The 27270-nt window shown below is 43.6% G+C and overlaps 1 protein-coding gene across 1 annotated transcript in view; it reads right to left on the bottom strand.

Annotated features, from left to right (window-relative positions):
* The window catches only part of NSMF (NMDA receptor synaptonuclear signaling and neuronal migration factor), a 76409-nt gene extending 51554 nt beyond the window's left edge, over positions 1 to 24855 (bottom strand). The window contains exon 1 of the mRNA XM_089675024.1: positions 24627 to 24855. Within this exon, the coding sequence (XP_089531150.1) occupies positions 24627 to 24697 (71 nt within the window). The 5' untranslated portion in view covers positions 24698 to 24855. The remainder of the gene's footprint in view (positions 1 to 24626) is intronic.
* Positions 24856 to 27270: the final 2415 nt, after the last annotated feature.

The raw sequence follows: 27270 nt of genomic DNA, 5'->3' as shown, positions 1-27270 counted from the left end.
TAACACTTTAACATTATAAAAAATTAAGACTTGCAATATCTTACCTGAGAAATCCATGCCATAAAACATTGTCTTTCGCATTTATTTGCAGACTTATTTCAGCTAGTGCCGCTATTAACTGGACAATCACTTGGTCCCCACTCAATTTAAATCTTGCTCAGGCATGCAAAGCTGGAGTGAGAGCAGACTGATTTGACTTGCCTGGTCTACACAGTCTATCCCTCTCTTTGACAGTCAGTGATGTGGGTGCCGCATTGAGGCAACCAAAGGGTTAAAACAAACTCCCAGCTATATCTACAGCCATAAAGTGGTAGACCTTGTGGTGTCACTCCGACACTGCTTCCTGGCTTCTGTGGTTAAAATATAAAATTCTCCACAACTGCATAGTGTAGAACACAAACCAACTCTGAAATTGTGGTTATATTCTGGAAAATCTCTTGTAAGCAAGAAGTGATTGTTCCTTCTTCCATAGGAATGAGGAACATTTCCAACCCATGGAAATGGTCATAGCACTGCTCGCCGCTGGTCATGTGACCAAAATCCGGGGTACTTGGTCACACACAATCTCTTTTGAAGGGGAAAATCAGAATAGAGATTGGCTAATCTTTCCTCTAAAAATACTTTATGGTTAAATAAGCAGCACTGGAGGGAACATGAACAGCATTTTCCTCGGGAAAGATTTTTCATCCCCTCTATTACTTTATCCATGCCAGCACCCCTGTACACATAGCTTTATGGTGGAATTCAGAGAGCAGGTCTACTGTAATCAGCAATCAAGGCGTCCATCAGGAAAATGTTATGGCTTCAGTGAAACGGATTTTATATTTGAGATGTCACTGCAATGAGTAAACATGGCTATAAGCGGCTGATTGTACCCTGCAGATGGAGATGTACTTATACTCTATTATGGGACAAATATATCAAAATTCTATTAGAGATATTATAGAAATTTTGCCCTATTGACAACCTGCAGCCACAGCAGTGTATCTCTGCGAACTGCAGCATGGAGGCTATAGGTGGCGCTGTTCACTCGGATTTGTAACAGTTGATACTCATTTAACCCTTAAGTGGACAATAACCTGTTTTCCGCAGAAAATAGAACATTTTTCTCAAGCTTAAACTAGTATTTTATGGAAAGCGGTAAACTATCTTGAAAAAATGCTGACAAAAAGATATAATAGGCCTTCCTTTAATATATCATACATACAGGGATGTCTTTAAAATGGATTGGACCCTGAGCAAACATTTTGGACCCCCCCCCCCCCAGCCCCCACTTGGAAACATACAATAAATAGCAGCAAGACTCAAAGTCAGTTTACTGCAGCAGAACAGGCAGCAACTGGTTGCCAGAGGTTACAGCATATCATTACTGCTCACTGACTGGTTCCTAGAGGTTACAGCACGCATTACAGCTCACTGATCACTTGCTAGAGCTTACAACACATAATTTCCGCTTGCTGATTGGTTGTTGGAGGTTACTGCACATCATTACTGCTCACTGATTAATTGCCAGAAGGTACTGCACATCTTTACCACTCATCCATTGGTTATTAGAGGTTACTGTACATCATTACTATTCAAAGATTGATTACTAGAGTTTACTGCACATCATCACAGTGAACTGATTGGTTTCTAGAGGTTACTGCACATCATTACAGCTCACCGATTGGTTGCTAGAGGTTACAGCACACAATCTCCTCCCTTCCTGCACACCACAGACTGCGGCGGGGACAAGACCCACCAATAGACAGAACATTCTAGAACTTGTTATTAGCAATGAGCATAGCAGAGAACACACAACTATGAAGGTTGACTGAGTTGCAGGTAGGAACAGAGCCCAATGTGAGCAGCATCTCCAAGCATGCGCTGCCAGGGTATTTAAAAAGTCCAGGGTTGAGGGGTGCACTTTGTACGAAGTGCAGGGTTGAGGGGTGCGCTGTGTATGGAGTTCAGTGTTGCGCTCTGTATGCCGTGTCGGATTGAGGGGTGTGCTGTATATACAGTGCAGGGTTGAGGGGTGCGCTATGTACGAAGTGCAGGGTTGAGGGGTGCGCTGTGTATGGAGTGCAGGGTTGAGGGGTGCGCTGTGTACGGAGTGCAGGGTTGAGGGGTGCGCTGTGTACGGAGTGCAGGGTTGAGGGGTGCGCTGTGTACGGAGTGCAGGGTTGAGGGGTGCGCTGTGTACGGAGTGCAGGGTTGAGGGGTGCGCTGTATACGGAGTGCAGGGTTGAGAAGTGCGCTATGTACGGAGTTCAGGTTACACTGTGTACGAAGTGCAGGGTTGAGGGGTGCGCTATGTACAGAGTGCAGGGTCGAGGGGTGTGCTGTATACGGAGTGCAGGGTTAAGGGGTGCGCTATGTACAGAGTGCAGGATTGAGGGGTGCGCTATGTACGGAGTGCAGGATTGAGGGGTGCATTATGTATGGAGTGCAGGGTTGAGGGGTGCACTGTGTACAGACTGCAAGATTAAGGATTAAGGGGTGCGCTGTGTACTGAGTGCAGGGTTGAGAGGTGACCTACGTACAGAATGCAGGATTGAGGGGTGCACTGTGTACGGAGTGCAGGATTAGGGGGTTCTGTGTACATCCAAGGACCCCACAACAATGACTGGGCCCTGGGCAGATGCCCCTTTTGTGTTAAAGATGGCCCTAGATACATATCATAATAAATATTAATTGTATCATTATATATATATATATATATATATATATATATATATATATATATATATATATATTTTTTTTTTTATTATATCTGCAATCCAGCCACACACACAGAAATCCAAACCGCAAAATGCACAGAGGATATAAAACGCCGCTAACCCCGACACTGACTGTGCTCCCAGGTATGACTGGCATTAGGGCATAGAAGGTGTACATCATCAATAAGAGGACCTGACGCTGATAACAAGTATGAATGGACATACATTAAAGTGTTACTAAACCCACAACTGTAAAATCAGTCTTTATATTTAGTAAAGCATTCTCACTGTGGAACCTAAGGGGTTAATCCTCTGCATTGTGTAAAACCCATTTGTACAGATGGAATCAGATAAAATCAGCAGCATAACAATAGCCATTGCAAACTACATGGCTACTATGAGGCCTGGGGTAAGGCCTGCTTCATGACTATGCCTGTTGCAAACTGCTGTGAGAAAAAAGTCCCCGACTCTTTCCAAAAAACATATAGATATGAATGTGTCCCATAGGAAACTATGTTAAATGGACTGTAGTGCTTTACTGTAAAATACGTAGGTGTGAACCAAGTCTAAAGAGGGACCCCATTAAGGCGGTTGGTAAAGTGTAACTAAAATTCCGCTGTGGCAAACTGCGAGGCAGCTATTTATTGAAGAAGAGACACCCAAATCCTCTTCTGCAATAAAATCGACCTACCTGCCTGCTCACAGTGTTCTCCAGCATGTAAATTGAGCTGCGCATGCACAGCGTAGCTTACAGCACTTGAATGGACCATATTTGCCGGGATGACCGAATCCTTTACAGGCCATTCATCCTGCGCCAGCCACTTAAAACATTGGAGAAGATGCCGGAGCCCACAAGGGAGGGGGACCATTGGAGGAGGTACGTTTTTTTTTGTTACCTTTAGTTCTGCTTTAAGGAAAACAAAACTGTGACACTTCCAGCATAGAAGGGTTGAAGTCAGATCTCAGGATCCTCATGAGTCACGGGTCCTCTCACTGTACAGCAAGAAGCATTTGGTTATCTATCTTAGCAGTATGGACCTACTGCCCTCTGAACTTCTGCTACAGACTGAAATTATCCCTGTATGGCTAAAGCTTGTCCATACATGATAAAATCAGGATACCTGAACAGTGTCTGCATTTGATTGGACGTAGGAGTTCTTCGGCTGAGAATTTTCCATCTGGCTCCTTCAACAAAATTTGATTGAAAAGTTGACTGTCAAGTCAGGTGGTGTCAAAAGGGCCACCCACAGAACAAAATTTCAGGCCAACTCATCAGGAATCAACCAAAATTTGATCCTTGTGTGGCCTGCTTGATGCAATCACAGATCTCAAGAGTTTCTTCTCACCTGTAACCTGATAAGACAGCTTATATTATCTGGTTATTATTTTTGCTACTCCAGATATGATCCATATCCACACTACTGGTCCCTAGTACTGACTATGCAGACAGCTCTCCTGCTGCTGGTCTTGAGCTAACACTGCAAGCTGCTACAGAAAGAGTAAGCTGGGGGGGGCATCATATTTTTGCTATGGGGTCCCATGAATTGTACTTCTGCCTCTTTCCAGAATCTTCCAGTGTTTGGATCTATGATACACTGCTGATTCTCTGCAGTGTTTAGGCAAGAAGTACTATGGAAACTTTCTCAGGTAGGAAGTGTTGAAGCTTCTTGGTTGACCACAAGCGCTGGAGCCATGTGCTCACTCCCCAACCACCCTGCATCTATAGACATAACATTCACACTGGGACAATAAGAAGAAAAAAAAACAAAAAAAAAGTCCCTATCCATATGAGTGCCATCTTACACCCGAGTCAACTCTCATTGTTGATGTAAACATTTTACAAACACAGGCAATCAAAACCTGCACATAAAATGACAAAATGTAGAAGATGTCCACTGCAGGGAAAACTGTCCAATGTATCAGTGGATGCATAGGAAGCTAAAGTTATGTGCAACTCTTGATTCAAGTTGAGCAAGGGATGTCCCTCTATTGCATCCTTCTTGGTCCAAGTGTGACCTCATTGGCCAGAAGAGAGGAAAGGAGTGCTCAGTTTGACTTTTACAACAAAAGTAAAGATTTGCACATAACTTTAGCTGCCTAAATCTTTAGATCCATTTATTCTGGCTGATGTCTTTTTATTGAGGATTCCAGTTTCTGAATTTTTCATATACCATATTTAAATCGCCTAGATTTATCCTAGTTAGCACGTGAAAGATACGTTTCTTTCTGCAGCTTAGATACCTAGATTGTTATTGTAGTCCTTAGGACCTAATAATAGGTGCCTGTAATCATGTGCAGATGCTGATAGATTATAATCCTGTACATTATGCTGATTATCCCATCCTTTTACATTTTAAAGTCACAAATGCCACAAAAAAACAGCAATTTGATACCAGCAGAGCGGTTCATGATGATTTGCCAGTACTGAATTTTCCTTCAGAAAATGCTAGTTGCTTGGCTGCATTTATACAGGAGTTGTGACTGCTCTGATCTCACCTGCTGCAGGTTTGTTTCGGGTTAGTGAATCCGAAACGATTACAGCTAGACTGTGACAGGCTGCTATCATTTTCAGAAGCCGTTCAGTTTTCTCAGCCTCATTCCGTCTCTCAGTGCAGGTTTTGATCCCTTAATTTCAGATAACGGCTCGGCCACAGTGCTTGTTTGGTTGGTGCGGATGGCGGAGTACCTGCCGCCTGCGTGCTCACTGTGTGCCCAATTCTAAGTGGCTGTTTGCTGGCTGCAGTGATGCAAAGCTGTAAAACACTTGAAAAAGCAGACACTCGCTGTAGACACCAGTTACGTCTTCTCCCCCTTTACTGCGGATTACAAAACTGTCTGGGTTATGGTTAGACATTCTGAACAGCAAATAGTTACCGACAAGTATCAAAAGAGGTATCCATTAAATAGAAAATGCTGCATACCTCATACTGAGAAAGGAATGGCTTACTTCACCCACCATTAAGCAGAAATAAGTACAACTGATCATTTACAGTTCTTGTACAGAAACTCTACAGCAACCAGTAGATCGTAATCTACCAGTAGATCGCAGCCAGGTGACTGGTAGATCGAGGCCTTGGTTTGCTGACCCGCCATCCCAGAGCATCAAACAAAGTGCAATGCAGAGGGACTACTTGTAAAGTTGGAGCTGTAGTAGGGCGTAAGAGCTGCATGATCCGATGTCTCCTCTGTAGTACTGGATCCTACACACTGTCATGGTTGAAGGATGTAGCACCTGTCAAGCATGACCCATTCAAGTGAATGAGGCCACTCTGCAAGTGCCCTGCAACCTTGTGCAGTACAGCAAACAAGGAGTTAAACAGGCAACTATCTTTTGCTTTCCCACCAACTGCTTTAACCCCTTGGACCCTGCAGAAGCATGCAGTTACAGGCCAAAGTGGCCCCATATACTTGAATTGGTCTCAATCGACCGGTGGTAGCACCAACCAAAAGCAACAGGGGATGTAATTCCTGCTGCGGAGCGGATGTAATTCCTGCTGCGGCATGTGTACACCTTTGGCTGTTGCCTCAGCAGCTAAAGGCATTAGGGATTGGGGGCAGTAAAACCGTGACTTAACCACAAGGATTTACCACCCATCAGCTTTACATGTGAACGAGCCCTATGAGTGCCGTTGTCGGATGCAGCTAAGGGCTCATTCACAAGTGCAGCAGGCACTGCTGATCCTCTGGAAAGCGATCCAAGTGTGTTTAACAGGTGGTGAGGATGCGATATGTTGCCTCCTTGACACCCGATTTATACCCATGATTATCGTGCAATGAATGCGATTGTGAGGCGGTAGTACAGCAATTAGAGGTTTAAGTCGGGTGTGAGGAGGTGACACTGTGCCCGATTATCTTTGATTTCTCCCATGTTGTTCAGGTAGATCTCTACCTCTTTAAGGTTGCCTACCCCTGATCAAAAGCATCAGTCCTAGAAGTGATATTGTGGACTTTGGCAGATGCTGCAGGTTAAAACTATCAGTTTCTTATATTTCCAATACTGGTGAGATCTATCCCTGAGTTCCCGCTGTTTCATCATGAGGGATCCTCACCCTTAATGCTGGATTTATATTATGGAGAATGTAACAGGAGGAGCCAGGAACACACAACGGTGAACAATGTCACACAACGTTCCCAGGAGGTCAGGAGGGATTTCCATGCTGGCACAACCAAGACATACAAGAAGCCAGGGGCTGACTGAACTACAGTGTCAGCTTCGTGTGAACTGACCCTTTAAGTCAGATCATTCACCCAGTTTATAGCAATGGACGAAGGCCTAGGAACCAATTACTGACCTGATGTTATACTCCCAAATGTGATCATGCAATTATTACCTCTGCCAGCTCAGATTCCTCCAAGGAGCTGTGTATTAATGGCCTCTGTAACAACACCATTCCACGAAATATAAATGGCCAGATAGGGTGCAGTAATGTGGAAGCCTAAAATGTGCACAGTGATTCTGGATCGGATGGCTGACTCGTGTATTCTATGCTAAAAAACATTGTGCCATAGGGATTTAGTTAATGGGACAGTCAGGTACAGAAATATAAATGTTAGGATGAGGAGGGGTGGTCGCCACGTTTATTACTTTAGAAGCCTAATATGTACATATGACTACTGTGTACATGCCAGTGGTAAACCTCTGACATGAAATATAAACAAATTATATTTCTCTATAGTGTGTGCTTGTCTCAATCCAGAGCACGGAGTGTCATTTCTGTCTGCTGCCTCGTTCCTCTGCTATCAGCATAAATCACTTCTGACAAGTTTTCCTGACACCAAGAGAAAAATGATGACGGGAGGGCACAGCCTGTGATTGACAGCCTCAGCTCTGTTCCTATTTGCTGTGTGGAGAGGGGGGTGTGTGCTTTCCCTCCAATCAGCTCCTAGCACTCTCCTCGCTAAGTATAAGTGTAGCTCCCTGCCCCCTACTTTTCAGAGCTAAGAGATGCTGTGTAAATTCTGCACTCTGAATGGATGTAGATATCAGAGTTTCATAGATAAACAGGTGCAACTTGCGTAGCAGAATTTGTTTCATCCCTGTGTACCACCCGAGGCTTCGTATACGTAAGGGTTTGCAACCGCTTTAACTAACCAATAAGTTTTAATATAAAAGAGGGATTAAGTCATTCTTTAAAGCAGTAGTAAACCTGCTTATTAAAAAAAAAAAGAAAAAAACTTTTCCCCTGCAAGGCAATGTATGCAATGCATACTAGCACATTATGTGAAACCTTAAAACGTAGCCCCCCAGCGGCACACTGTCACCGCTGACAGGGCTTCTATCTTCAACTGGTCCATCTTCTGGGTTCGCAGGCTCCGACGGCTTGAATGGCCGAGCCGTGATGACGTCACTCCCATATGTAGGCATTGAAGTCATTTAATGGCACACAGCTCTGAAGGATGGCACGGGCATGCTGTTTCTTCAGAGCGCATGCTCCGGTGGAAATATCCCCTAAACAGTGCACGTTTAGAAGATATCTACACTACCTACAGGTAAGCCTTATTATAGACTTGCCTGTAGGTACAAGTACAAAAACAGACTTTACTATCACTATAAATCATACTTTTGTACCAATGGAAATACTGTCTCATCTCTTGTCAACTAATATTTGTTTCAGGTGGAGTAAGCCTGTTAAGTACCTAAGAATCTGAAAGCTTGGCATTTACACTGATGTTACACCACAAAACAAAAATGTAATATATTGCAGCTTACCAATTCTTAGATGTGGTGGCTGCATTAGTTTTCTTTTAGTAGGCATTTTTTTTCTTTTGTTTTCACCTGGTGATCTTGCCAGTAACACACTTCTTGGCGTAGAATGTTCCCAGTCTGGATGAAGGAGCAACAGAAACACTTCTAGACATCAGCATTGTTACCCCGGGGAGAGGGTAGTGTTAGACCAGCAGATTTCGATGGACTTGACTAACAAATTAAAGCCAAATCTCAGCTAACACTTTTAAAGTGGTTCCAAAAGGTGCATTCTTTGTAGTAAGGTAATAAATGCCCCACTAATTGTTCCCCCCTTCCCTAAAAGCTTGCCTCCTCTCATTGGCTCCTCCTCGTAATGGTCTCAGAGGAGACAAAGACAGTAGCAGAAGCCACAAGGCTCCTGCTGCTGTCAGTCAAATCCCATGAGGAGGGAGTGGGGGACGTGGCCAAGCCACGTTGTGTGTGTCTATGGACCCACACAGCTCAGCTCGAGAGCAGGTCTGCACTGAATTCCTCCACCCGGCTTGTTGAGGAAGCACATATAAGAAGAATGAGCAGACAGCACTAGTGGGAAACTCCAGAAGAGGAGATAAAGGACTGTTCCCTTGCACAGAACAGGTAAGTAAAACATCTTTTTTTTTTAATTTTAAATTTAAAAAAAATATCCTTTACATTCACTTTAAGCAGCCACAGCAAATAGTTTTTTTGGGGGGGATAAAGGTTTTACATAAATGCATAAAAGCTGATTATTGTAAGCACCCCTGTTAGTGTTAAATGGTTTGTCACAATAATCTGACAGTTTTGTTGGACAGCTTGGTCCGTTCCAGGAAGTTGAAAAGAAACCCACCTACTGGTCACATCACAGGGTGAAAATAAAGGGAAAAAAGCCTAAAAAAAGAAAACAATGCGCCGCCACTCTTAACCACATCATTAAAAATAAAGCCTGCCTGCTAAGTCTGCTCACTCTACAGTCACCTACACTCAGCACCAAGGGTATTCCATGCAGATACCGGGAAGAGACATCCACAGGTTGGGAAGTCTTTGTACTATATAAAGAGGAATTAGGACTCCTGCAGCTCCACTCTGAGGATGACAATGATAATTATAACCGCTCCTGTCAGTTTTTTTTTCAAAAGCAGCTGCCAGATGGGCGCCGCTAATGAGCAACAGTTTTGCGTAGTGGATTTGGCGAGAGCGGGAAGCAAAATGTAAGGAATTTAGAACAGAAAATATCTTCGCTAGTCATGGAAAGAGTTATATTACTAAATACAAATCTTGTCTAGAGCAGCTTTTGTCTTGGAGAAACGTAATCACATGGTGCCGTTTGAGAAAGGCTGAACTTGATTGGATGTGAGAGTCACATGACTGCCTTATGTCCAATTCTTCTTCTTCCTAGAAGGTCCCCAGTTCAGCTTCTCCTGGAAAGATACACTGGATAATCAATCCAGGACCGGGGAGCCATAAACAAATCATTCCAAACTTAAAAAAAATTAAAAATTAAAAATCGATTGGTTTCATACAAACAATCTTATGTTTTAGAACTCGTTTCCATTTAAGATTTGTATTTCTATATTTACATGTGGGCAGCCATAGTTGCTTATTACGTAGTCCATCTCTGCTTCCTACTTTGCAGGACTACACAGTAGTTGCGCTTCTCTAACACCCGGTGAACATGCAAATCAGTGCATCATTTGTTAGACATGCATTTCTTTTGAATTTTTTTGTTGCTATTCTGTCTCTCAGTGTTACAATACACCTACTGTTATTCGATTTTTAGACTGATCATTTCTTTGTGAATGGGCAAACATTCAAAATCAGCAGGGGATCAAATACTTATTTCCTTCACTGTGTGTGGTACTATTCCTCCCATTAATACCAATGATGGACACTACCCTTCCTCCCACTGACACCAACAATGGGGCACTATTGATAACACGTATGTGGTACTAGTCCTCCCATTAATACCAATGATGGACACTACCCTTCCTCCCACTGACACCAACAATGGGGCACTATTGATAACACTTATGTGGTACTAGTCCTCCCATTAATACCAATGATGTACGCTACTCTTCCTCCCACTGATACCAACAATGGGGCACTATTGATAACACTTATGTGGTACTAGTCCTCCTATTAATACCACTGACGGGGCACTACTCTTCCTCCTACTGACCACCATACTTGAGGCCATGTTTATTCTCACTGATGCCAGGCCCGAAACATTTTCTACCCCCACTGGCCACACTCTGGCCCTCAAAGTCTGAAGAACCATAAAGCGGCCCTTTGTTTGAAAAGTTTGGAGACCCCTGTTCTAAAGGATGAAGAATTGCATCTATTGAGTAAAAAGTAATCTTAAAAAGGATCCTTTTGTTGGGCAAATGGCAGGCAGCACTGTTAGCTTCCTCTTGCCAAAATTCTAGGTGTTTGGCAGTCCTACTGATCCTCTAGTTTTCGATACCAAGAGTCAGACCTGGCACAAATAAGCTGACCTGGAGTTCTGACAGTAGTCCGCATCCACATGTTCCAAGTTAGGAAGTTGGAAAATATTGAATCCTCTGTACCACCCTTTAGTGGAACAAGGCAGATCAGGCATTTTAACCTAAGCCCGATTCCACTGGCTGCGTGCTTGTTTTAGATCCGGGACTCATCAACAGGCTTTGTTTGAGAATGCAGTTATGTACAGTCTATGTTCATCATATTCAAATGCTTGAAATAAAAAAAACTTTTTTGCATCTCACAGAGATAACAGTACTCTCCCGGACAATGTCTTCATCTGCTTTTCTCTCCAGAAGAATGGCACCATATTTGTTCAGGCATCATCAGCATCTATTTCCTGGATAACACAATCATGTACATCCTGGTGCCTTTGCAGTTCCTGGTTTTATTCACAAATTACAGACACAGATAAGCCCCATATAAAGCCTTTCACTTTGTAACAGGCTACCAAATTACACTGCTGTTCTAACTGCTTATGGCTCCATGCACACTAGTGTTGCACATATGCACGCTGGTAATAGAGCTTTTTTTAATAGCGTTAGCATTTTTACAGTATGTAGAAAAAAGCTAGAAAAAAAGAGGTTAGTGTTTTAGTAGTGTTTAGCAGCATTTGGGAACGTTTAGTATTTTTTTCAGCTGGAAAACACTCCAAAAACATTTTTTTCTGCTCTTAGATGCTGAAGCTCAAAAAATGTGAACAGCCGAACGTAGTGTGCATGGACACATACGATAACACCATTTAGCTTCTAGGAGCAGAAAATATTGCTAATAACAGCTGGAGGCTTAAAAACCTGCTGGTGTGCATGGAGCCTAACAATTGTTAGCTGGAGTTCAGCTGTAACGTTTTAGTCAAGTACACCTAAATCTGCTAGTGCATCCGGCACTACACTCTTCCTAGACTGATCATGTTGCTTTGCAAGGGTGTCTCTGTCGCTCCTCCATCCAGAGGAGAGGCACTCTAAGACAGGAAGTGTGCTACTGGCACAATCACTGAAAATAGAGGAAGAAAAAGCCAAAAAGAAATAAAACTAATGCAGCCACTACAACAGTAAGCTACAATAAAATATATTTCAGTTTTAGGTCACATAATACTTTAATAAACCTCACAGGTATATATATGGAAATAGTTTAAACAGTAAAGAGATTAAAGTAAGTCAACCAGTCTTGTGACCCACTCAGGGGCAGACTGACAACTCATGGGGCCCCCGGGCAATAGGGGATCATGGGGCCCGTGTCCTTGCCCAAACTCAAAAAAGCCTATGAAAAAGGTACCAGGAGCATCTCATGGGGCCCCCTACTGACCCCGGGCCCTTGGGCAGTGCAAATGGTCAGTCCACCCCTGGACCCACTCACCCCAGCAGTTCTATACAGCTGTAGATCATCACATTTCACATTTTTCCTCCTCTGTACAACTACTCCAGCTCCTGCCTGCTTTATATGTATTATTGAGCATAGCTGTGCTATTGAAGCCCACCCCATACTCCCCTCCTCCTGTAAAACTTTCCTAGGTGCCTGCCAATCAACTTACACAGCAGGCACTCCAACTGCAAGCCTGATATAAGCTTTCAGCTGGTGTTTGGCAGCACTCTATAAAGGCAAAACTACTGATTGAAACGTGTAAGGAAGCAGTGGTTAGTTGTAATACAATGCTGGAATTCTGGGTTTAAATCCCACCATTGGGCATTAGACAGTCACCTTCGTTGGTAGGTCAGGCGCTGACAAACAACGGGTCTGTGTGCTCAGGAAACATGTCAGCATGATATACAGTAAATCAAGGACACGATAACCATCCATAGCTAGAAACAATGTAACAAATGTCACCATTATAGCATTGTCTCCATGGCAAATCATAAGTAAAGTTTCCTTGAAATGTATTTACAGCTCAACTCCAGGAAACCAGTAATAAGTAGATGAAATGCACAGAAAGTGATCTGTTTTATGCGACGAAAGGTTTGTATTTCTTTCCATCTAGTCCTGAGATTTACACAGCAATAAAGCTAGGTCAGCCTATGATTGGATAATGAAAGAATAGCGACAGTTCATCCTACCCCTCACTCTGATCTCCCCTCCTGTCAGCACCAGGGGCAGACTGACAACTCATGGGGCCCCCGAGCAATAGGGGATCATGGGGCCCCTGTGTCCTTGCCCAAACTCAAAAACGCCTATGAAAAAGGTACCAGGGGCATCTCATGGGGCCCCCTATTGACCCCGGGCCCTTGGGCAGTTCCCGAGTTTCCAAATGGTCAGTCCGCCCCTGGTCAGCACATATGCAGTTTGCAGAGACCGATTGGTTCCTAGTACTGCCCCACCCTCTCCTACTGCTTCTGTACAAGGGGCAGATAAGGCAATTTCAGATAGATATACTGGCTGCAATTAAAGGAGACCCCAGGGCACAAAAAACTTCATTTGAATATATTCCTCAATAACTATGAAGGATATAAATGCACTTTGTGTACACCAACTACATTCTCAGACCCAGATATTACCTTGTAAATGTAGCAGTGATATCACTGTTCTGTACATAGCCTGTGCAGAGAGCAGAGCTGTGGAAAGGACCCATCAGGCCCCACCCACTACAGGCTGTTAGCAGAGGGGGCGGAGACCAGACCAGTCACCAAGCACAAGGAGAGAGAGCAGCAGTGACTGGTCTTTATTACAGGGAGCTCCTACACAGAGGCAATATTTCACACTGGATTACTGCAAAGATCTAGAAGAAATACACAAAGTACACCAAGATTCCAGTAAGAATACATGACTCTTGTATTTAGACCAGGGATTCTCAACCAGGGTTCCTCCAGAGGTTGCTAGGGTTCCTTGAGCAGTGATCAATTTCTTCCACTCAAATAAGTCCCCGCTGACACCATTGATCTTTTTAGTTATCTGTAAGGGGGAAATTCTTCCCAATGACCACAAGTGTAAGGCTCATTCTTCCCTCTGACCATCACACTAATGTCTCATGAGTTGTAGGTAAAGTCATTTAGTAGTGGTCCCATGAGACCAGAGAGTCAATTCAAGGGCTCCTCTGTGTTGGAAAGGATGAGAGAGGCGTATTTAGACAATAATTGATTAGCCCGGAGTTTTGCTCTAGAAATTAAACATTATTTTTAAGAAACATGTAACTGCATTCATTGATTTATATCTGCCTGGAGTTCACCTTTATCAGAGCTGAGATGAACCCACAAGCATGAGCAGGTGCTGATACCCATTCCTTCTACACTTCTGGTCTGGACGGAGAGGCACATCTCAGACTCCAGCCAGATTTACGTCACACTGCTCTTCCACGGCTCTTCTTGGAGCCGGAGAAGGTACATCTTTTTTTTTTTTTTTTTTATAAATATTTATTAAATTTTTCCAATTCATATACAAAACATTTCAAGATTTCTATTAAAATAATTATCCCAAATGATTTCTCTTCTTACATAAATTATCCCTGTATATGACTTTCTTTCCTTGCCCTCCACCCCCCCCCCATCTCCTCCAACCCCTCCCACGCTCAACATTCTTTTTGCTCTCGTTAACTCCATATTATTCTGTTGTTTTTAAATCTCAGTTCTAAGCCAGCTTCCAGGAATATTATTACTTCATATATTTCACCTTTTCTCTGTATTCTTCCCAGCCTTTCCATTTTTTATTATATAACTCCAGCTTGTCCTCGTGCGTGTAATACAATCTTTCTGTCCCAGAGATCTGATTTACTCTAGCCATCCAATCCTCCTCAGTTGGCGACTCTCTTTTCTTCCAGAACCTGGGTATCAGACTCTTCGCTGCGGTCAAGTAATGCCATATCCCAGAACTCTTATATGTTTTCACTGAGAGTTCTGAGATATGGAGGAGACATACTTCTGGATCTAATCCTATGCTAATTTTTGTGATTTTCCCTATCAAATAAACTATCCTCCGCCAAAACACCTGTATTTCTGAACACTCCCACCACACATGATACCACGTGCCCACCTCTCCACAGCCTCTCCAACACATCTGTGAGATTTCTGTATTCATCTTGTGCTCCAGATAGGGGGTAATGTGCCATCTATTCAAACACTTATAGTTTATTTCCACTTCTCTCATACTAATATTTTCGTGAATTAATGTGAACATCTTCTTCTTCTCCTCCTCCTCTATTTTTCTTCCCATATCTCTTTCCCATTTCTCTATGTGCATTAATTTTGTGTCTATATCAAGTTCCATTAATATCTTGTGTATTTTTGCCATACCGTGTCTACCATTTCCCCGTGACTCAAAGATTCTCTCAAATGGATTCCAGTCTTTTCTAGTTCTTATTGGTTTTGGAAGGCTTTCAAAGAAATTCTTCAGTTGGTAATATCTTAGTCTATCCATCTTATTAAAGACTTCACCCTTTCTTTCCTCCATATCCTTATATGACCCCATTTCCTCTCCTACCATTATATCTCTCAATTGCGCTTCCCGTTTTATTATCCATTTCCCTGCTATACTATCTTTTCCCGGGATGAAATATTTTGTGTTCCTAAGTGGCATTAGTTGTGAATTAAAAACCCACCCCTTTTGTCTGTGTAATAAATCCCATTCTTTTAAAACATTAAGAGTGTACGTGCTTGTGCTCTCCTCTAATTCTCTATATTGTGCAGGAACCCAGATACTATTACTCAAACTTTTTCCACTCAGTGCTTTCTCAATTTTAACCCAAGTTTTCTCCGGATTATGAATCCAGTCGAAGATTCTTGCAATAATCCCTGCTTTGTAATATCTCCTAAAATCTGGTACCCCCAGTCCTCCTCTTTCTTTGCTTCTGGTCAGCGTTTCATAACCTATTCTAGGCTTTTTATTCCTCCATATGCATTTTATTATCATTTTCCTCAGTTCTTTAAAATATGCCTCTGGGAGTTTGATTGGGATCATTTGAAATTTATATAATACTTTGGGGACTATTACCATCTTTATCAAGTTTATGCGACCTATCCACGATGGATTTCCGTTTCCCGCTCTTCTCAACTCCTCCTTAATTTCATTTAATAGCGTTATATAATTGGCTTTATAAAGGTTCTTATTTGAGGCTGATAGTTTTATTCCTAGATATTTTAATTCTTTATCTCTCCAGAGGAAAGGAAATTCCTCTTGTAGTTTTTCTTTTTCACTTTTTTTGAGATTTATGTTTAAGATTTTGGTCTTTGTCGGGTTAATTTTTAAGTTTGACAGGTCTCCGTACTCCCTCAATGCTTTCATTAGATTTGGAAGTGATGTTCTAGGGTTTCCTACATAAAACATCAGGTCATCCGCATAAGCCACTACCTTATGTTCTCTATCTCCTATCTTTATTCCTTTTAGATCTATATTCTTCCTAATCCTAGACAACAAGGGCTCCAGTGATAACACATATAACAATGGAGACAACGGACATCCCTGTCTTGTGCCGTTTGACATCTTAAACTGCTCTGATCTTCCTCCATTTACCATTATGGTGGCGGTGGGTCCTCTGTATAACTCTCCAATCCACCCTCTCATTCTGTCTCCCAGTCCTAACACTTCCAGGGTGTCCATCATAAAACCCCAACTTACTCTGTCGAATGCCTTCTCAGCATCTATCGACATAAGTATCATTGGGATTTTCCCTTTTTTAGCCTCCTGGATGAGCAATAGTGATCTCAGAGCATTATCTCTACCCTCTCTTCCCGGGACAAACCCCACCTGATCTCTATGTATCCACTCCGGCATCAGTTCCTTTAGTCTATTTGCCAGCACCTTTGCAAATATTTTAGTGTCTACATTTAATAGCGCTATTGGTCGATAACTTGCACATTGTGAGGGGTCTTTATCTTCCTTCTGTATCAGTACTATATTGGCCTGTAAAGATTCTCCCCTCATCTCCATCCCATTTCCCAAAGCGTTCATATAGATCTTCATCTTGGGTATTAAAAGCTCTTTATATTTTTTATAATATTTAACCATAAATCCGTCCGGGCCCAGGCTTTTCCCTCCCGCCATGCTTTTTAACGCTATTTCTATTTCCTCAGAAGTTATTTCTTCTTCTAAAGAGTTCAGTTGTATTTCTCCCAATTTCGGTAAACCTGCGTCCTCTAGATATATCTTTCTTCTCCCTCTATTTACTATTTCCGTTTTTTTAAACATGTCCTGGGGTATGATATTATACAGCCCACTATAGTACTCTTTAAATACTCTGGCAATATCCTTGGTTGAGTGTACAAATTCCCCCTTGGGATTCCTTATTTTCTCAATATAATTTCTATTTTTTTTCTTTCTTAAAGTTCTCATTAAATACTTTCCCGGCCTATCTCCCCATCTATACCTTTCACATGTTATTTTATTAAAGACTCTTCTTTTTTCTTCCTCCATTACATTCTCTAATTCTTCTTTCTTCTTTATTAACAGCTGCATTATCTCCTTAGATCTTTCCCTTTTGTGCAGCTGTTCAAAATCATGTATTTCATTTAATAATCTATTTATGTTTTCTCTCCTTTCTTTTTTGCCCCCGCTGCAATGAGAAGACCTCTGATGTAGGCTTTATGTGCTTCCCACACCGTTGCAACGGACACATCCTCTGTCTCATTCGCTCCAAAAAACCATTCAATTTCCCTCTCAATTCTTTGACCGATCTCTTCATCCATGAGGAGTGCCTCGTTCATCCGCCACACATATCCCTCTCGCTCCTCTCTACCCCATTTTAACTTCATTGCCACCGGGGCATGATCCGACAGGGTACTTTCTCCTATTTTTACTTCCCCCACCCACTCTATCATTTGATGTTCTACTAATATGTAATCTATTCTAGAATAAATTTCATGTACATGCGAAAAGAAAGTATAATCTCTCTCCTTCATATTCCTAATTCTCCAAATGTCCACCAGTTGACACTCATGCATCAATTTCTTTAACCTTCTCAAGGACTTGCTTTCCTCTCTCCGCATACCAGAATTAGTGTGCATCCGCCGATCCATACAGAGATTAAAGTCTCCCGCTACAATCAGACACCCTCTTTTAAAATCCATCACTCTCTTCAACACTTCTCTCATAAATGTCTCCGGCTTCTTATTTGGACTATATATATTTGCTACCGTGCACTCAATTCCCTGTAATTTACCTCTCAAAAACAGGAACCTTCCCTCCGGATCCGTTAATCTCTCCTCAACCTCAAACCTTATATTTTTAGCAAAGCCTATAGCGACTCCCTTTGCTCTTTTAATTGGCGAGTCCGCATAAAACCATGTTGGAAAATATCTGGTCCTCAATCTAACCTTCGATTCTGTCTCTAGGTGTGTTTCTTGCAGAAATACCACTGAAGATTTTCTATGTTGTAGTTCTTTAAATAACTTAAATCTCTTTCCTGGACAACTTAACCCTTTTACATTGTAGGTTATATATTGAATTTCTTCCATCTTACTCTTTTCCTCCCATCTCCTTTTCCCTCCTTACTTTCCTCTTTCTTATTCCTATAGAGCGTTTTTATCCCACTAACCTTTTCTCCCTCCTTACCCCCCCCCTCCCCTCCTTCCCATTCCACCCCCTCCCTTACACCCCCCCCCACTGCATTGTTGCCATCCCTCCCCCCCCTCCCTCCCCCCTCTTTTTAGGCCTTCGCTTTGCCTAACTATCATTTGTGGAACTAACATCCACTTTTGATATAGTCCTTGGGGCTACACTCCTCCCATGGACAGCCTCCCCTCCTTCCAGATCTCCCCATTGAAGCCCTTTCTACTTATACTTCTTGACAAAAAGAAGATGAAAAGGAGTCAAGCTAGGGGTATGAGGGGGTAATAGGCGATAGGGTGGGGGCCAGAGGGTAGAGAAAAAAAAACAAAAACAAAAAAAAAAAACCTACCTCTCTCTCCTCCACCCTCAACCCGCGCCCTTCCTCCCCCCCACCAGCCTCCACCCCTCTCCTCTTACTAATCTATTTCCCCCGGGTTCTTCTTCCCATCCATTAATTTCAATTCTCTGCATTTCCAGTCTACTGCAAAAATTTCTTAAGTCCTCTGGGAACCTTAATTGGGCTGTTATTCCGTTTTTCCATCCTATTAGGCACTCCGGTGACCCCTATCTATATTGCACCTTCTGTTTCCTCATCTGCTCCAACAAAGGCCTCAGAGCTCTCCTCCTTCGGAGACTCTCTGGTGACAAGTCCGCAAATATTTGGATGTCCATTTCTCCATATTTTATTACTGGTTTTCCCTTGGTTTTCCTCCAGATTCTTTCCCTTTGCCGCAGTTCATAAAATTGGACCAGTATGTCTCTCGGCCTTTCCTTCTCCTGGTTCCCCTGGGGTTTCCCAATTCTAAAGATCCCTTCTATGTTAGTCCTTTCCATATCAGAGTTTCCCGTTATAAAGTTCAGTATTTTACAAACCGCCTCCTCCATTAGTTCTCCTTTTAGGCTTTCCGGTACCCCTCTTATCCTTATGTTTCTCCTTCTTTCTCTATTCTCTTGAATTTCCACCTTATACAGCAATTTTTCCTGAACTTTTTCCATATTAAGTATTTTCTTTTCCAATTCGGAAATCAGCTGGGTCTGATTTTTAACTTTCTGCTCCGTTTCCTCCACTCTTAATAACAGCTGCCCCAGATCACTCCGAATATTTACCAATTCTTGCTTTATTGTTCTCGCCAGATCTTTAAACATTTCTGTCATCTCTTTTTTATTTGGGATTTGTAGATCTTTTTCTATCTCTGATATTTGTTGACTACCGTTATCCAAATCCATTAATTGTTTAGGACTACTTTGCATGCTTAAGTCTGATTCTCCTTTGTCATTTCTGCTCTGGGGCCTTTCCGGGGTCACGTTTCCCTGGGATGTGTACTTTTTTATTGTACCCGTTTGGGTCCCTTTAGGCCCGTTTAACTTTGCACTTTTATTTTTCATTTCTTCTATTTCTTTTATTTTTCTCTCGTAAACTAGAATTTTATGCAGAAAAAAGAAATCATTCTGGTATAGAGATAGAGCTCCCAGGCACTTTTGTTACCTTTTCTGTGTGTTATTGCCTGCACCTTGCGTTCTTTATATTCTCTGGGGGCCCCCCCTTTTCCTCACTTTTTGCCTTCCTTTAACATAATACGATTTCTCCCATATCTGCACAGTTTTTATATTTGAGGTCACAGCCGGAGTCACTCACCCTCCCTGCTCCTCACATGGGACTGCTCCTAGCTCCATTTCTCCCACAGGTCGGCATTCTTGCTCTCAGGGGGACCCTCCAGGGCTTTCCTCCACTTTCTTCTTGAGCAGGCAGTTCTTCACAGTTCACCCCCACTGGGCTGCAATAGGGGCTAATCGTCCGGCAGGACGGTATCTCTCCGTTCCCCGTCTGCCTCCAGCCGACCGGCCGGCTTCCTCGCCTCCCAGGGATGCACTGCGGCCGGTCACATGTCCCGGCCGCACCTCCTTGTTTCCCGGCAACCGCACTCAATGTCTCCACCTCTCTCAGAGAGCTCCGTTCCCCAGCTCCTCCTCCAGCAGTCCTCCGCTCAACCGAGTGAGCCCGCCTGTCCGAGGTAGGACTCAGGGTTCTAGGGTTCCATGCTTCAGGGGAATTCCGTGGGTCTCAATAGGGGATCAGTCGAAGGGGCTCCAGGCGGGAGCTCCTACCACGAGCTCTCCGCTGCCGCCATAGTTGGGAGAAGGTACATCTGTCTCAATCGTGTGACTTCATATACTTATTTCTCCTCATTGCCTTCTATAGCACATCCGCCCAGGGCGTCATCTGAATGTTCCAGTACTCACTGAATTACCAACAACATTTACCAGAACAAATTAATTGATTCTGTAACGATTACTAGATCTCAGACCATTCATTCCTAGCAGGATTCTCCAAGATTTGCATCTAACACACCTTATATTCTTTGCCACCTAAACAGTAGCTGCGATGTGATTCATTTTTAATAAATGCCTGTTTGTTGCAAGTGGTTACCAACAGGCTATAAATCCTTCCCCCATTCCTATCATTAATCAGAAACTTTCCAGACAACAGACAGCATCAACTAGTCCAAAATCTCTCTATATGAGAATTCTTCTATGTAAATGTGACTGGAAGGGTCAGTCCACCCAAAACAGATATTTCAATTATAAGTGGATAACTTGGGGATAAATCACCCCCTGCCTCTTACACCTCTTGGGGACTTCAGCCATGAGATCTACTCAACGAGGTTCCTAGCTCATTTCTTGTCCATTTTGAAGTTTTAGATAATCCCGTGCACCTTGGTGTGTTCCATCCCCTTCTGTTACATTTTCCAGAATATAAAATAAATAAAACTCAACATGAATGGTGGGAAACCCTTCTAATGGCTAAAGTAAGTGTGCTAGAATCTTAGCAGCAAGATCTTCAAAAGGATAAGAAACCATTGGAGGGTTTACCTTACCAGCATCTACCAGAAACAAAGATATAACTTTTAAGTGAGATGATCCTTTAGGCTTCTCTCAGTTTGCGGGTCTTCAACACATTTTCCACATGTCTGTCACCAGCTGCTACAGGGGTCAGTCCACCCAAAACTGATATTTTGGTGGTGTATGGTAGATGTTGGAGAGTTAAACCAACTGACAGTCTTGTCTATCTCTTAGGGACCTCTGATGGTGAGCCGGTTTTCCGGCTTCACACCTGATGTGACCAATATGGTGGGTTCCCACATTTTCTGCTGGATTGTTATTAATTTTATATTATGGAGAATAAAAAGAATGAGATGGCAAGGAATGGGAATTATCAGACTTTTCCCAGACAGATTTGTTCACATTTAGGTAAAACAAGGAAGCAGACGTGCTGATTTCGAAGCCTCTACAGGTATTGCAGTGACTATGCATTTTGCAAATACAAATGTCTTCATTTTGTTAGTCATACATATAATACCAAAAAATGTTCCCTCAAATTTGTACAACCAACACAAAATCATTTTCTAGAAGAAATGTACTACTGTGCATGACTTGAGACCGGAAACTGTCAAGGTCACAATAGGATGGTCTAAATTTACATGAGACAGACATGAATCCTGCGGAGAAGGAATGATATGGCACTCCATATATATATATATATATATATATTTATTATACACACACACACGTTATCTGGTTATGCACAAACCAAGCCTGTTCTCAAACTGACACAGAATACAATCCATAACTGGTTTTGACATTTCATTTACTCTATTTGTCTTCATTAAGTCTGACTTGTAGAAAGTACACAATGTTTATTGTTTGGATCTCTGATCAAATACATTCTGTTCAATATTATTGGATTCCACGCTGTGCACATAAAGCAACATCTACTGTTATTTATTACTCGGTGAAATGTGCTTTCCAGTCTACAATAAATGTGAGCAATTCATATCTACTGCACAATTCATACACAATTCGACAAATGATCAATTTCTCTTCTAGTTCCTCTTTTATGTTTGGAACAATTGATCTATAATTGACAACGCATTCAATAGACACAGATGGTGAACAGAAATTCAACTGATATCTGTAAGTTACGATCGAGGTATCAACTGCATCTCTGTTTTCACCATGCAATCTCATTTGATTGATCAAAATACGATTGAACAAAACATCTCGGTGGTGCCAATCAGTGCAACGCGATCTATAATTTTTCCACCCTGGCTGATCAACTCAATTTGATCACATCTGAAGTTATGCCTACCTGTTTGCTGATTTGATCATTTTGATCGATTTCTACATTGACCAGATAACAGCCACCATATGACTTTTCAGAAGTATTATAAAGTATCAGAAATATTGATCTCTAATACATGGAAGCTTAGAGCTGGAAAAGATTAGTAAACTCATGATGTTAGACATGGATGGTGTACATATCTGCCGGTATGACATGAAAAGCTCAGGACTGCAAATCAGGAGAGAATCAAGACACAGACATCCTTCACACATAGCTCATTGTCTCCTAATAATTGTAAGAATTTAGTTTTATAACACCTAATTCAACTATTTCTGTGAAATTCATTTTCAGCACATCAAAACCTCACAACCAGCTACCCGCTATGACATTCTTCCAATCCTAATTAACCATACAAGCACGCGACTACATTCACCTCCCCCAAAACGAAGTGTCACCTTGGACAGCTGCCTCAATTGTTGCACCTGTTCTGACACCCAATACGCCATAAGATGATGGCAGCCTTCCTCTGCAGCCGCCTAGTTGAAATAGTTGACAGATTTTGCACAGCTTCCTTCAATCGAATGACAATAAACAGCGGTATAAAACAAGAGACACTGACAAAAGACACCCATCTGCTTGGTGACCTTGGCAATATTCTTATGGCATTATTGACATGGGTAATATAATGGGACATATCTTTGGCACTTAGCGGGTGGAGATCTAATGATATTTGGTGTGTAGGGTGGAGATCTGGTGATCTTTGGTGTCTAGGGTGGCGATATAATGACATTTGGTATGTATCGTGGAAATCTGGTGATATTTGGTGTGTAGGGTGGAGATATAACAACATTTGGCATGTAGTGTGGAGATCTGGTGATCTTTGGTATGTAGCATGGAGATCTGGTGATCTTTGGTGTCTAGGGTGGAGATCTGGTGATCTTTGGTGTCTAGGGTGGCGATATAATGACATTTGGCGTGTAGCATGGAGATCTGGTGATCTTTGGTGTGTAGGGTGGAGATCTGGTGATCTTTGGTGTGTAGGGTGGAGATATAACAACATTTGGCATGTAGCGTGGAGATCTGGTGATCTTTGGTATGTAGCGTGGAGATCTGGTGATCTTTGGTATGTAGCGTGGAGATCTGGTGATCTTTGGTATGTAGCGTGGAGATCTGGTGATCTTTGGTATGTAGCGTGGAGATCTGGTGATCTTTGGTGTCTAGGGTGGAGATCTAGTGATCTTTGGTGTCTAGGGTGGCGATATAATGACATTTGGCGTGTAGCATGGAGATCTGGTGATCTTTGGTGTGTAGGGTGGAGATCTGGTGATCTTTGGTGTGTAGGGTGGAGATAGAACAACATTTGGTGTGTAGCGTGGAGACCTGGTGATCTTTGGTGTCTAGGGTGGAGACCTGGTGATCTTTGGTGTCTAGGGTGGAGACCTGGTGATCTTTGGTGTCTAGGGTGGAGACCTGGTGATCTTTGGTGTCTAGGGTGGAGACCTGGTGATCTTTGGTGTCTAGGGTGGAGACCTGGTGATCTTTGGTGTCTAGGGTGGAGACCTGGTGATCTTTGGTGTCTAGGGTGGAGACCTGGTGATCTTTGGTGTGGAGTGGGATGCATGGGGGCGGTTTGGATGGAAGTGGTAGTGATAAAAGGTGTGTGTTTGTAGAGATGGCACTGCGCTGGCTGTCACCATAGATCCTCTGATCCCCAGGGTCATGTATCATGGGTGCAGACTATAATTAAGCAGGTCGCTGTCTCTGGATGAGCCACGTGAGACCGGCGATAGAGGCAATCCAAATGTCTGTGATGGAAGGAGGCAAACTGGTCTAGAAGGGGTTAATAGAATGGTATAATTGAATTAGGGAAGGTCAATAGGAGATCTCCCTATACACACAGAGAGTTGGGGGCTGGGCTGCAGATTATGTAATATGATGGGGAAAGTCAGGTGTCCCTGCAAATGACTGGGAGTGTGGCAGGCAATGGAGCCCAATGCATTAGGCGATGTCAGCTCTCCTCCCTACATCCCAGGACACGGCAATAGCAGACTGAGCCCAAGAGCATGCAATCTAAAGCTGCAGCCAGAGCCCAGAGTTGCTGGGCAGCCCATGGCCAGTGTGCCAGGCAGCTACTCACCGAACTTTGGCTGCTACATGGGAGATGGTGTCATTCCTCAGCGCCTTCTTCTTTGACACAGCTGTGCCCATCCTCGGTCAGACTGGGGGTTGGGGGCCACATCCGCACAGATCCGGGGTGGCAGCTAGGCTGGGAGAGCAGAGAGGATAGAGGGATCCGCGGCTGAGAGCCCGGCGGACGCTGCGCTGTGTCCGGCCACGGACTGATCTGCAGACTGGATGTTCGGCTCATTGAGTGCTGCAGGAGGGAGGGCTGCGCGGCTGAGCGCAGGAAGACGCTTCCATGTATGGGCAGAGGATGCGCCCCCTCTCCGCCCACTGACTGCCCGGGGGAGAGAAGGGCGGGACCTGTGCCAGGTGACACACACCGAGGTGGATGCTTCTGAACGTGGGAATGCTGGTACCGGTACTGTGTGCACTGATAATACTGGGCACTCTCTGTGCATTGGTAGTGCCGGGGTACTGCATGCACTGACAGCAGCCGATCTTGTGCCCGGTGCTCCAGATCTGGTCATCTGTAGAAGTGAGATCAATCAGAGACCTTCCCAGACTGACACCTCAGCGATGTCACTTCCAGGGCTCTTCTGCCTATTGGTCTACCTGTATAGCTGAGTCTCTGCCACTATGTTGTCAGTTTTCGTTGTCTTCCTCTCTTCCCTCCATCACTTTCTTCCCTCCATCCATCTCTTCCTTCCATCCCTTCTTTTCATCCCTTCCCTCTATCTCTTCCTTCCATCTCTTCCATCCCTTCCCTCCATCTCTTCCTTCCATCCCTTCCCTCCATCCCTTCCCTCCATCTCTTCCTTCCATCCCTTCCCTCCATCTCTTCCATCCCTTCCTTCCATCCCTTCCCTCCATCTCTTCCATCCCTTACCTCCATCCCTTCCTTCCATCTCTTCCCTCCATCCCTTCTTTTCATCCTTTCCCTCCATCCCTTCCTCCCATATATCACCACCAACATTATCTTTTGTGCCAAGTAGCTCAAGTATGGCTCTCCCAAGTATGCCATCCACTCACTGAACCTACATTAATGGGCTTTTCTTGGCCATTTTTATTAAAATAATTCCAAGACACATGGGTCACCCCTCACCAGGTTATTCAGCAACCCACCGCCAATTCCACAAGACACAAATATTCATCAGCCTCCTCCTAGCCTAATGGGAAGAGTATCCTCTTTACAGTGTTGGCCAGAATGACATCCTTACAGATGGGTAAAAAATCATTGGCGTCTCTGCCAAGTGGAGCTGGACAGATGGGAGGCCAGTTAGTCACAGCTCCAGGAACCCTTGGTAATCTCTGGAGTGGGGGGTCAGCAACCAGTAGATCTCAGCAAGGTGATGGGTAGATCACAATCAAGGCTTGCTGACCCGCCATCCCAGAGCATTGAACAGAGTGCTATGCAGAGGGACTGCCTGTAAATTTGGAGCTGTGGTACAGAGCACAAGTCTCCTCTGTAGTGTTAGCTCCTATGCCTTGTCATGGTTGGAGGGTGTAGCACCTGCTAAGCATGACCCATTCAAGTGAATGAGACCACTCTGCAAGTGCCCTGAAATCTTGTGCAATAGAGCAAACAAAGGGTTAAACAGGCAGCGGTGTGTTGTTTTCTCATCACCTGCCGCCTTGGACCCCGCAGAAACATGCAGTTGCGGGGCACTTGTGGAGTGGCCCCATTTGCCTGAATGGAAAGGCGGTAGCACCCACCAAAAGCAACAGGGCGTGTAATTCCTGCTGCGGCATGTGTACACCTTTGGCTGCTGCCTCAGCAGCTAAAAGGGGGTAGGGATTGGGGCAGTAAAACCGTGACTCAACTGCAGGGTTTTTTACACACCCCCATTCCCCTCTGCAAAGCGATCCACATGTCTTTGACAGGTGGTGAGGAGGCAGTATGTTGCCTCCTCATCACTTGATTTAAACCCATGATTGCTGTGCAATGCACAAAATTGTGGCATGGTAGTGTGGCAATTAGAGGTTTGAATCAGATGTGAGCAGGTGACACTGGCCAACACTGTGCCCGGTGATCTTTGACTACTCTTTTGTTATTCAGGTAGATCTCCACCTCTTTAAGGTTACCAGCCACTGCTCTGGAGGAATCCTGGTTGAGAATGGCTGGTCTAGAGCAGTTCTTCCCAGCCTTTCTTTCAGTCAATGCACCCTTTAAAATTCTGCACAATCTTGGGGCGCCCTATTCTGAAATGCAGAAAAATTAAGAGTTTGACATGTGTAGAAGCATCCACACACGTTAGACACCCAACATTCAAGGTAATTTATTCCTCCACCTTTGCACACTGGTACTGACCAGTATTCCTTTGGTTCTCTTCTCCCTCAGCTAATGTGACCCCAGTGCCGATGAAGAGGGGCGGGGGGCAAACAAGGATGCTGTGCAGGTGCCTGACATCCTCCTTGTCCACTGAAGACGTTGTTGGTTGTTACGGCGCTTGCCAATGAAAGGTTGTAATGGTGCACCATGAAAACCTATGGCTTTGTTACTTAGTTACAGGTTTAAAGCAGGGGTCTCCAAACCTTTTAAACAAAGGCATTAGGGGGGCCAGACTGTGGTCATCCTTGGTTTTAGTGGGAGGAACAGTGTGCTCCATCATTGTTGTCCATGGTAGGAAAGGTGCTTCATCATTGGTGTCAGTGGGAGG

This window comes from Staurois parvus, unplaced genomic scaffold, assembly GCF_062004578.1.
Source record: "Staurois parvus isolate SC_StPar_1 unplaced genomic scaffold, SC_StPar_1.0 ptg000154l, whole genome shotgun sequence".
Lineage (NCBI taxonomy): Eukaryota > Metazoa > Chordata > Amphibia > Anura > Ranidae > Staurois > Staurois parvus.
This window is presented reverse-complemented; position numbering and strand designations above follow the sequence as displayed.